At 39.3% G+C, this 13,160-nt stretch overlaps 1 protein-coding gene across 2 annotated transcripts in view; it reads right to left on the bottom strand.

Moving 5' to 3' along the window:
* SRGAP1 (SLIT-ROBO Rho GTPase activating protein 1) overlaps window positions 1-13,160 on the bottom strand; it is a 318,022-nt gene that overhangs the window by 116,457 nt on the left and 188,405 nt on the right. For both annotated transcript variants that reach the window (XM_009247985.3, XM_024256709.2), the window contains exon 4: window positions 7,628-7,690. In XM_009247985.3, the coding sequence (XP_009246260.2) occupies window positions 7,628-7,690 (63 nt within the window). The remainder of the gene's footprint in view (window positions 1-7,627; window positions 7,691-13,160) is intronic.

Below are 13,160 nucleotides of genomic sequence, written 5' to 3'. Positions count from 1 at the left end.
ACTAATACAGGCATATCGGAGTTAGCACTCATTAGGAAGAAAACAAAGCCGAATGGAGCAAGACGTGGATCCTCAGAAGTAACCACTATGTTTCATATGCACACTGAACAGGAAGTTTTACATTAGAACACTAAAGCTAAATGAAAGGCTGCACCCAAAATGAACATATCCTAATTTTTTTTTCTTTTTCTTTTTTTGAGACTGGATCTTACTCTGTCACCCAGGCTGGAGTACAGTAGCGCAATCATGGCTCATTGCAGTCTTGACCTCCTGGACTCAGGTTATCTGCTCACCTCAGCCTCCTGTGCAGCTGGGACTATAGGCACACATCACCACACCCGGCTAAATTTATTAATTTTTTGGGAGAGACAGGGTTTTGCCATGTTGCCCAGGCTGGTCTTGAACTGGGCTCAACTGATCCTCCCAGCTCAGCCTCTCAAAATGCTGGGATTACAGACGTGAATCACCACACCTGGCTTCATATCCTAATATGAAAGCCGATTACACAAAGTCATTTGGGTTTGCTCATTCTGTAACCCATATAACAGTCTAGAAAGCTCATGTTTTTACAAGTATCCAACATAGAATGCAGTGTGAGAGTTTTACTGACTCTTTAGCTCAGGTTTACCCCTCCTTCTACCACCTCCTCTGCACATCCTTCTCTAAGGCAGCTGCCCAATGAGGAACTGATGGGCCTTGGGAACAGAAGTGGGTTTAGATTTTGGATCAGTCATTTACTGTCTGTATGATCCTGAGCTAATTATTCCAAGCCCCAGTTCCCACATGTAAGCCTGAGATTAGGTATACCTGCCTCACAGTGCTGCTGCGGGAAATAAATGGGATAATGTGCTTGCCCTCATGGTAAAGGGTTGGATAAATCTTCATTTCCTCAGTCCTTTTCCTCCTGATCTAATGGAACTTGAGGATAGATTACCTCTTGACTCTGGCTAGCTGTGTGTGCTGCTGATGCAGAGAGAGTGTGATAATCAATTACACACAATTAACAATCAATTTCACATGGATTTATCATGATATCTGTGTTAATCTTGATTAGAATTAGCTGACTGAGAGTGGTCAACTCCTTGTTTTGTAAAATGCTGAGTGTAATGCTGTAAAACCTAGAGAAAGTAAAGAAATAGTAATAAAGGGCAAATCATGGTTTTTCTATTAAATACTGCATAACCTTTTGAGATTTTGGTAGTGGGACGGGCTTAACACTTTAAACTCGTTTTATATGACCTCTTTACTGGGCCAATGAAGGCACATTTTATTTTGAATGTTCCCTCTAACCTTTGTGTCACCATTTTTCTGTTTTTGCCTTTCACTTTTCCACTTCTTCGATCACAGCCCTGTTAACATTTACTATCAATGTAGTTTCTTAGGGAAGTTACCTTCCTTTTTTTTTTTTGGTACAAAAGTAACATATATTCATCATAAAAAAATTCATATATATGTAAAAAAACCATCTGTAATTACTATTAAAATCATTCCTGATATCTGCATTTACTTTGTGAGGCTGACATGAAGCTGGGGCCATCCCCATTCCACCGATAAAGAGGACGATGATGATAAGAAGGCTAACACTAACTACTAATGTTTTTTAAACATTTACCTTGTGACAGGCACTGTTCTGAATGCTTTACCTGTATCAACTCAGCTGTACTTTTCCTCTTACCTCTTACACCTCCCATATTATACATTTATTTATGGCCCCTCTCTCTCTCTTCACTGGAATGTAAATGCCTTGAGAGGAAGGACTTGGTCTGTTTTTATTCACAGCTATATCCCCAGTACATCTCACAGTGCACAGCACAGCAAGCATGCAAAATGTTTCCATTTGTCTTCAGAACATTCATTCTTTTTAACAACTCTAAGAGGTATTATTTTGATCTCCATTTTACAGATGAGAAAACTGAGATGCAGAGTCGTGCACACCAGAAAGGGACAGAGCTGTGATTTAAGCGTTGACCCTTCCCCATTATACCCTTGTGCCTTGTCAGACGCTGTAATAATTAATTTTATGTGTCAACTTGACCAGGCCGTGGGGTGCCCAGATATTTGTTCAAACATGATTCTGGATGTGTGTGAGAGTGCTTCTGGATGAGATTAACATATGAATCAGTAGGCTGGGTAAAACAGATTGCCCTCTCCAATACAGGTGGGTCTTATCCAACCCACTGATGACCTGCATTGAACAAAAAGGCTTAGTAAGAGAGAATTCACTCTCTCTGTGTGATGGTCTTTGAGCTGGAACATTGGTCTTTTCCTGGAGTTGAACTGGAACTTACACCATTGGCTTTCCTGGTTTTCAGGCCTGAACTCAGACTAGAACCATACCATTAATCCTCCTGGCTGGATCTCCAGCTTGCTCACTGGAGATCTTGGGACTTCTCATCTTCTGTAACTGTGGGAGCCAACTCCTTACAGTAAGTCACTTTGCACATGCACACATACACACACACCCCCATTCTGTTGGTTCTGTATCTATGGAGAACTCAGACTAATACAGGTGCCCAGAGAAGCTAAATGATTTCCCAGTGCCACACAACTAACAATTAATGAAGCTGGGATTCAAATATAAGCTTGCTGGGATTCAAATATAAGCTTGCTGACCGCCAGTCCAGTTACTTTTGTTTCATGATAGCACAACGGTGTCCCTGGTTTCTTAACCCTACTCCCAAACTTGCTAATTCTATCCTTTAGCTTGCTTTCAAATGTTTAACTCAAAAAGAATTAGCAAATTAGGCTGAGAAAGGGAGTCTGGGGATCCTGGTTCACCCTTTCACTTTTAGCCGATGAATTCCACCTGTTAAATCATTTAAATACACATGTCTAAGAAGTACAGGTTGCCATTGAGCCACATGTTCAATTTGCCACCTACATTTTGTTAAAGCAACATTAATGCCATAGATTCTAAAAACTATAAATGAGCTGTAGATAAATTGCTTATGTTCTCTGTGTTGTGGGGGAGGCATTAACATTTAGAGATCTTATTTAGAAAATAGTTCCCCACAACTACGGCAATAGAGATAAAAATGACAGTAAAGGGTAGAGGCTCTGCAGCCAGTCCTGGACTTGAGATCCCACCCTACCACTTATTGTGCACCCTGGGGCAAGTCCCTCTGAGCCTTAGTTTCCTCGTCTGTCAAATGAGGATGATGAGAATAATTACCTCATAGAGGTGCTGTGAGGATTACATGAGATGATGCAAATAATAGGCTTAGCACCAATAACTAGCACAAACATAATCAGCATGTGGTAAATGTGTAGCTACTCTGGCAGGCATGGCTAGTTAGCTACAAATCACTCCTCTTCTCTTTCAAATGAACAGAATCCCATTTTTAAAAAACTGGTTAGCAATGACCTGGCTAGCTAAAATACTGGAATTCCCAGACCTCCTTGCAGCCTGGTGAGACCATGTTCTAAGTTCTGGCCAATGAGATGTATATAATAGTCTTGTGTGAGACTTTTATGGAGTCTCCTTAAAAGGCAAGGCCCTTCTTCCCATTTTCCATTCTGTTGCCATGAATGCAGATGTAATGGCTGGAGTTCTAGCAACCATCTTGAATTCTAAGGACAAACGTTACAATGGGGTTTATCTGAACAACGCAGTAGGAGGAGCTTGAGTCTTGGAAGGCTTTATGTTACCTCCATACCAGGCCTGCACTGTCAATCTTTGGTCTTTTTTTTTGTGAGAGAGAATATAAACATCTATTTGGTTTATGCCATTATTTTGAGAACCTTTGTTCTTCAAGGCTGAACTAATCATCTTTCTTTTCTTTCTTTTTTTTTTTTTGAGACGGAGTCTCACTCTTGTCACCCAAGCTGGAGTGCAGTGGCACAATCTCGGCTCACTGCAACCTCCACCTCTTGGGTTCAAGCAATTGTCCTGCCTCAGCCTCCCGAGTAGCTGGGATTACAGGCACCTGCCACCACGCCTGGCTAATTTTTGTACTTTTAGTAAAGACAGGGTTTCACCACGTTGGCCAGGCTGGTCTTGAACTCCTGACCTCAGGTGATCCACCTACCTCGGCCTCCCAAAGTGCTGGGATTATAGGCATGAGCCACTGTAGCCGGTGAAGACTAGACTGAACTAATCTTAACTGCTCTGGCTGTCTTTTGTAGTGGCTGAAGAATTCAAATAGAGGTTTAAAACCATTTGAGGCCTTTTTTTTTCCCCCGGCAAATAAAGGCAAGATTGGGCAAAAATATAGAAAAGGAGCTGCAAGTCTTCAAAGCCTTTCCTTTCAGTAGCCACTCTAATGCCACCATCCTGTCTTCTGCTTGTAAGTCCAGGGCTTCGTGCCATATCCACACAACCTGTGCTCTATTGTATTATATATCTATCATATCATCATATGATATCATATCTACCCTATCATCCGCACAATCTGGCCTGGTAAAACTCAGTTCACTCTAACGTATAAATGACCATAGGGCATCTCTCTCTATTCTCCTTCCTGAGCATATATATTTTATTTGAGACAGAGCCTTCTGGTAAAATGTTTGAAATAATCAACAATTGCTGTGGGAGCAATATTCTGGGGCAAGGAAGTCCAAACATAAGGCTGTCACCCACCACTAAGGTTGACTGTAATTTAAAATTAAGTACTCCACTGGCACATGGAAGTTAGTATACTTCTCAACTGCTCACTTTCAACTCCCAAGGAGTGTCAAGGGTTGAGAGCAAGCGAGGAGTGAATATTTGCCAGAAAAGACAATTAAAAAACATCCTCAATTCCCTGAGGCTATGTATTTTATACCTGTTACTTCAACAATCACTATTACATCATCAGTTGTACAAAATTCTATGCACGATGCAACTAGGTTATTTGTTCATGACCAAAATACCAGTGAGTGGTTGAATGGGGAACCTAAACTACATTCCTCCAAATATTGTTCCACTGTTCAAATATGCCTCATCCTGCCTCTTTCCTAATGTAAACTGAGTATTAATATAATGGATAGATTTGATTTGAACAAGACAGAGTTTGTGTATCTGAAGATAAAGTGCAAGATAGACCAAATAGCATCTTCTTTTAGAATAAAAAGGGAGAGGGTGTGTGTGTGTGCATGAGTGATATGAAGTTCTCTCCCCACAGAACATGACCTCTGGCCTTGCTGAGTATGCTCTCTGATTCAAGTAAATTTTTTCCCCAGGAGCTCAAAGTGATCTACAGATGACATAATTAAAACCTCATTACTTGTCTGCCCTATCCCTTAATTCCCCAACCAATTCTGAGAGGTTAAATGACTGTGATAGGGTCACTCCAACCCTGGTGGCTTTTGGTAGAACCTGGCTCTTTCGGCTTTTGGGCTGATACTGATAAGAGTTCTGAGGTGTCAGCTTACTTACTTGAAAGCTACAGAGTCTGCAAAATGTCTAGGTGCAATCGATTGGCTGGATCTAGGAGAAATTTCATTATACATATCCCTCACTGAGATAAAATTTTCAGGACATTCTATTGACTTTTCTTGTATTCAGTGGTCAAGTTCATCTTTGCCACTGTTGTCTTTACTACTACTACTATTTTCAGACCATAATCAACAGGCTCTAACCTATCATGGCATGACAACCAGCAGACTTATTTTTTTAAGGTATGAGGGACCGATTTCTATTTCTAGGTAAAACAATGTCTAAGCAAAAGGAACCTCAAGGAAAGTGCCACAACGTCCTCATCTTAAAAGAGTTCAATGGAAGACAACACAGAATTTCTGCTTATTCCTCTTTGGAAGTATCAGGTATACAAAGGTCATTTTACTTTTAAATTACTGGGCTTTTAGAAATGGTTGATACCCTAGGGTATCAAAAACTAACAAATCACATAAGGCAGGAGCTAGAAATTGGCCTTTATCACATAAAAATCAGTTTCATTAGGCATTTGGTATATAGATATAATCTCTTGACCTGAGGCTTTCGTAGGTTGCATGGAGAGTCGAAAGTTTCTGAAGGAGGAAGTAACACATAGAAACTATCAATTCAATTTATATGCACAGATGTAGTAAATGTGCTTTATAAAAATAGATTTATCACACACATAGAAAAAAACTAGAAAGTTCGTTATATAAAGAATCATTTTATAAAAGTTTAATTTACAAGTTTCTTTAATTAGTAAGTATCAAAGGAGCATTAAAAATTTAATTTACAAAACTGTATTTTACACACGTGCCTTTTTAGGAACAAATGGAATTGGTAAATCAAGAAACATGCTTTCGAGTTTCAGGTTAGGTTGCCTATAAAAAAACAATTCAGGCCGGGCTCGGTGGCTCATGCCTGTAATCCCAACACTTTGGGAGGCTGAGGTGGGTGTATCACATGAGGCCAGGAGCTTGAGACCAGCCTGGCCAACATGGCGAAACCCTGTCTCTACTAAAAATACAAAAAAATTTGTTAGGCATGCTGGTGCATGCCTGTAATCCCAGCTACTCTGGAGGCTGAGGCAGGAGAATTGCTCGAACCTGGGAGGCGGAGGTTGCAGTGACTGAGATTGCGCCACAGCACTCCAGCCTGGATGACAGAGCGAGACTCCTCAAAAACAAACAAACAAACAAAATAATCTTGTGCAATAAAAATCCAAATATCTTTCATTAATATAAATTAATATTACTCATTTATTGTTATTTTATTCTCTTAAAATAAAATATCCCCAAAAGAAATTTGTATTTAATAACATGGTCATTAAGTGTGAAAAAAGATTTACATGAGTATATTACTGATTCTAACATACAACATCATTAGGTGTTAGTTATTTTTAATAAAGTAGTTTTAAATTATTTAATTTTTAATGATTACATGAAGTACCCTAAATAAAATATAAGTCACAAAAGCAAATTATTGCAAAACAAAGATATCCTTCAAAAATAATTTTAATATGTCACGAACAAAACAATTAATTGAACTAAAATGTGGAAAAAAAAGAAAGTACCAGAATAACGCAACCTAAACTGCTCAAGTTCCATAACGGCAATATTTTTTTTTTTTTTTTTTTGAGATAGAGTCTCACTGTGTTGCCCAGGCTGGAGTGCGGTGGTGTGATCTTGGCTCACCACAACCTCTGCCTCCCGGGTTCAAGTGATCCTCCCACCTCAGCCTCCCAAAAAGCTAGGATTACAGGCGCATCCCACCATGCCCAGCTAACTTTTACATTTTTAATAGAGACAGGGTTTCACCACATTGGCCAGGCTGGTCTCAAACTCCTGACCTCAAGTGATCCACCAGCCTTGGCCTCCCAAAGTGCTGCGATTACACCACACCTGGCCACAATGGCATCAATTTTAAACAAAATATTCTCGAATTCAATATATGTAGAGGTCACATACAATCCAGTTAAAAATATATCTTATGGAGACATCTATACTTCAGTTTCTTAAAGTGTGCTAATTGTGTATACATGTGTGTATGTAGACAGATAGGTAGATAGATAATTTATTTGAATACAGTTTCTCCAAATTGGGATGGAGTGGCAAAGGAATGTAGCTGTGTATACCCATCCCTTGTTCCTGTATTTCAAGCAGATGAGGATCCACTGTCACTCTGGCTTGGAATGAATACTACAATGAGCAGTGTTTTTACAAACCAGAATTCTAACCCAAGGATTCTAGAAAAGAAGAAAGATTATGTGCTTACCGTATAAAGCTCATTAAGAACCTTCATTAAATCCTCATGAAGTTGGAATGCAATCTCTTTGCTCTGTAATTAAAAAGAAAATAAAAAAGAATATTTTAAAATTATTTACATCTTAAAAAGTCCACTAACATGACAGAAAGACAGCAAGCCTCTATAATAAACATCTTCAACGGAATGGCCCTTTGTAAACTCTAGACATTGTACACAGGTGGTCCCCATAGGATAAACAGAGCAAATAAGTGACAACCTTGGGTAAATGGCTCCCCCGCCATCCAAACAGACTTTACCAAAAAGAGAGAAAAAGTAAGCAGGTTGAAGCATCATGCTTGCTTAAAAGTTGAGTTGCAGAACTAAGGACCATTAAAGATGAACTAGATCATGACATTTTACAGTGTGATTCCCAAAAAGCTAACTTAGAAACCAAAGGGGAAATTAACTCCCTCTGTCCAAAGTTACAATGTGACTGACAACAAGTTTAATTTTAAGAAAGCACTTTTTTGTTTTTGGAGACAGGGTCTTACTCTGTCACCCAGGCTGCAGCGCAGTGGCATGCTCACAGCTCACTGCGACCTTGAACCCCTGGGTTCAGGCAATCCTCCCACCTCAGCCTTCCGAATAGCTGAGACTACAGGGGCATGCAACCAAACCCAACTAGTTTTTATATTTTTTGCAGAGACAGGGTGGCGTGCAACCAAGCTTAACTAGTTTTTTTATTTTTTGTAGAGATGGGGTTTCACCGTATTGCCCAGACTGGTCTCAAACTCAGTAATCTGCCTGCCTCAGTCTCCCAAAGTGCTGGGATTATAGATGTAAGCCACTGAGCCTGGCAAGAAAGCACTTTCAAAGCAGTAAAATGGTAAGTCCACTCAAGGTCCATAAACTTTTACCTCTGATTTATTATTATTTTCAATGAAGACAAAAAAGTGGAGAGTATCATTCTTCTACCCAGTTGGTAAGAAACAGCATTTGAAATAACCTTCCCTAGGCTAATTCTGAGAGTTTGATAGAGAAGTATTCGAATATTATTTTCAGCAAAAGCTGTAAGTTATTTTAAAGAAATCATATATCCAAATGACCTTTTTTCCCCCATTTTGAGTTCATTATGTAGTCAGCTACAGAAAATGGAAAAAAAATGTGTAGCATAGCTTAATCTACAGTTTGCAACAATAACAACATCCACTGGTCCATGAATGTACCTCTCACTGGACTATCAGTATTAAGGATAAGGGCCATATCTTAATCAGTTCTGCAACCCCTCCGTGTCCTGTGTGGTGCTTGGGCAAGTGGGCACCAAGAATGCAGAATTTAAAGAGGGTCCTAGTCCTGGCCCAAGTCCATCTGTAAACATGAGGTCATTGGGTCAGGCCTCAACAAAAGCCAAACAAATATGATAGACTGAAGACTCATGGAAGATAAAATAGTGTGGGAAGATGGCATCAGAGCAGTACCTGAACTTTGAGAAATTTAAATTTATTAGCAGTATTTTTCACTGAATTTCCCTGGAGTATCTAAGAGAGTGCTGCTATTTACTAAGCTCTGACAGCTTCTAAAATCCCAAATTGGAGTTAGGGATTTTATGTCTTGCTGTGTTCCTGATATGTGAAGATGTGGGTTACAAATCACTCAAGAGTGAAAGGAAAGTCATGAGTAAAAAAATGAAGTCAATTGAAACTCATTTTATTTTTCCTATGTTTTGATTATCGAGAGGGTATACATTATACTACAAATCTCCTATGACTTCAGTTTGGTGTTATTTTAATATCAGATTTCATTCAAGGATCTGGGCCAACAATTTAGAACTCTCTAATGGGATCAAAGGCCACCAAGTAACTCTGCTCAGCTACCCACGTTTCAGGTAGCAAGTCTAAAAAGAAAAGATGGCTGGTCACGTTGGCTCATGACTATAATCCCAGGACTTTGGGAGGCCAAGACAGGCAGATCACTTGAGGCCAGGAGTTCAAGACCAGCTTGGACAACATGGTGAAACCCCATCTCTATTGAACATACAAAAATTAGCCAGGTGTGGTGGCACACACCTGTAATTCCAGCTACTCAGGAAGCTGAGGCATGAGAACTGCGTGAACCCAGGAGGCAGAGGTTGCAGTGAGCCGAGATCACACCACTGCACTCCAGCCTGGGTGACAGAGTAAGACTCTGTTTCAACAAAGAAAAAGAAAAGAAGAAAATATTTCTTGGCTAAGACTTCAGAACAGTAACAACAACAACAAAAAAATCCCTTATGTTCAAGAAACCTTAACCCAAGAAAATATTCTGGGTCAGATAAAAGATTTAGGTTTGGGGTTATAAGGGTCCTCAAAGCTATCTTAGACCAAATATCTTAGGACAAGATGATTTTTTCTTTTATTTAACTTTTATTTTAAGTTCAGGGGTACATGTACAGATTTGTAGTATAGGTAAACTTGTGTCACGGGGGTTTGTTGTACCAATTATTTTGCCACCCAGGTATTAAGCCTAATACGCGTTAGTTATTTTTCCTAATCTTCTCCCTCTTCCCAGCCTCCATCCTCCAGTAGGTCCCAGTGTGTGTTATTCCCTTATATGTGTCCATGTGCTGCCAATTCATAGTATAGTCCATATTTTGTAAGACTTTAGATAATGAGGTAGAAGAAATCTGGCATCACAGACAGACTGTGTCCTGCCAGACATACACTTACATTTTTCTTTTGTCATTCCCCAGAGGCCCTGAAATATATAAAGTTTGTCTGCAGGCAGTATAATATAATGCTTAAAAGCAGGGTCTAAGGACTACAGAGTCAGAATGCCTAATGTGAAGTCTCAAGGACTTTGGATCTGCCTATGCCTCAGTTTCCTGACCTGTAAAATGAATATAGGCATTGTACTTATAAGGTTCTTGTAAGTGTTAATAAGATGATTCACGCACAGTATTTAGAATGGTTCCTAACACACAGTGAATACACCATAATTATCATTATTTCTTTTTCCAGACACTGTTCGTCATGGCAACTCCCTTGAGTGAAAAGTCCACATCACATTGTCCTGTCTTGTGGTCTCTTTTGACATTGATTCTATTGGCTTCCCTGTAGGAGGGGCTTGAGTTGACTTTGATGTCCCTCCCCACTGCCCTGGCCTTTAGATTCCTTCAGGTGACCCCGGATTCCAAAGGGCCCTTAAGGATTATGCTCCAACTTTTCTTATATCCATATTCCCTTGCCATGTGTGTATATTAAACCTGTCTTCCTATGTTACATTTTCTCAGGGAGTTCTACTACCAGTGCTATTGAATGAATTAATGAAACATCCCTTAGAAAATGGATAATTCCTCAAGTCCCCATAATAAGGTATATGTAACTGATGAAAGAGGTCCTTGAGGAGCAGGCTCCAGTGGGAATTTTAGATTTTGTGAAAAGTTGGTGTGGAGTTCCTTTCAGTAGGTAGACCCTCGGCTATCCTCATGACACAGCACCAAAGTTTCTGCCTGTTCGTTCACTTTGAATGACTGTCCAAACCTTCCACTGTCTAGTAAATAACGTAGAAATTAACGATTTTCTTCCCACCACTAGTCTGCAAAGATAGCTAAGGAACTGAACTATGCTCTGAGAAGCATTAGTTTATGTGACTAATTTGTGAAACGTGAATTCACACATCATTGTATTCACAGATACTTGGGCCGGATAAAACATCAAGTCCTAATCTTAATCCTGGTGACATGGTTCCTGTCCTCATGGTATGGCAACAGTGGAGGAAGCACCTCATGTTACCCCCACTTTAAATATGTTTCCAGTTTATTACAGTAACAATGAGAAACAATTGTTTCTTCAAAGTGCTACTCTGGACTCCCAAAGAATCAATCTTTAAACCAAAATGCACCTGGTGTGGCCCACTTAGCATACGACATTACTAGGCTAATGAACTGAAATCCTTTAATTAGAAAATATCTGGGTTGTTAAAAGTCCATCAAAATTCAATAAGTGAGGCCAGGTGTGGTGGCTCACACCTATAATCCTAGCACTTTGGAAGGCTGAGGCAGGAAGATTACTTGAGCTCAGGAGTTTAACACCAGCCTGGGCAACATAGTGAAACCTTGTCTCTATTAGAAAAAATATATATATTTAATAGGTTAAATATGCCTATGGATTCTATTTCATTAAAAATTTGAAAGCAGGCTGGGTATAGTGGCTCATGCCTGTAATCCCAGCACTTTGGGAGGCTGAGGTGGGCAGATTGTCTGAGCCTAAGAGTTTGAGACCAGTCTGGGGAATATGGGGAAACTCCATCTCTAGAAAAAATACAAAAATTAGCTGGGCATGGTGGTGCACACCTGTGGTCCCAGCTATGAGAGGCTGAGGTGGGAGGATCTCTTGAACCTAAGAGTTCGAGGCTGCAGTGAGCTGTGAGCATACACTCCAGCCTGGGTGGCAGAGTGAGACCCACTCTCAAAAAAAAAAAAAAAAAAAAAAGATAATAACTTAAAATATTTGAAAGCAGTGAGAGCAGACCCTTGGCCCTTGAACAAGAATTGCCACATAAGAAAAATAATATAGGTATTAAGAAAAGCAATCAATGTTTCTTCTGTGTTAGGGAAGAAATTTTTGTTACCCAATAATATATTCAAATAATGGTAAAACTTCTAATATTCTAATACATTTCATTAAGATTCTGGAATCCTGACCCAAGGGGAAGGAAAATGGATACAACTTCAATTCAGTTAACATTTACTGAATATCTCCAGTGTATAAACCCAGAGTTTAATTCCAAGCCTATTTCCAATTGTTTACTGTTTATTGTCATTTTGATGTTTCAGATATTTCTAATATAAGTCCAAAATGAACAGTCTCAAAGAAAATGAACTAAGTATATTGAATATTGAAAAAATAGAGAATAGAAGGACAATCCCCCCCAATTATAATTTTTTTTGTTTGTTTGACACAGGGTCTCCCTCTGTCACCTAGGCTGGAGTGCAGTGGCCTGAGATTCTCCCACCTCAGCCTCCTGAGTAGCTGGGACTAAAGGCACATGCCATCATGCCCAGCTAATTTTTGTATTTTATGTAGAGAGGGTTTTGCCATGTTGCCCAGGCTGGGCTCAAGTGATCTGCCTGCCTTGGCCTCCCAAAGTGCTAGGATTACAGGTGTTAGCCACTGCACTTGGCCCACCATTATGATTTGATGTATTTTTTCAAGTTTATTTAAACATAGGTCTAAGTATATTTTCCTATTCTGTTTTTTTAAGTTACAATACATTTTTACATGTAATTATATAACTTTCAGAACCACAATTGGATTCATAATAACTACCTAGTAAATGTACATTAACATTAAATTTAAGTGTACTGTTTCCAATGTTGCCACTATTTTCTACCAACCAGTCAATCATTTATTTATTTATTCAATTTCACCAATATGTTTTAAGCACTCTGAACTAATATCATAAATGCTGGTCAAAAGGCATATATCTTGCATTTGTATTATTTGCTTAAGCCAATTCCCAGACATGAAATTACTAGCATAAAAGTATAAACATTTTTAAGACTCCTGATACATGTTGGAAGATT

This window comes from Pongo abelii, chromosome 10 (genome assembly GCF_028885655.2).
Source record: "Pongo abelii isolate AG06213 chromosome 10, NHGRI_mPonAbe1-v2.0_pri, whole genome shotgun sequence".
Lineage (NCBI taxonomy): Eukaryota > Metazoa > Chordata > Mammalia > Primates > Hominidae > Pongo > Pongo abelii.
This window is presented reverse-complemented; position numbering and strand designations above follow the sequence as displayed.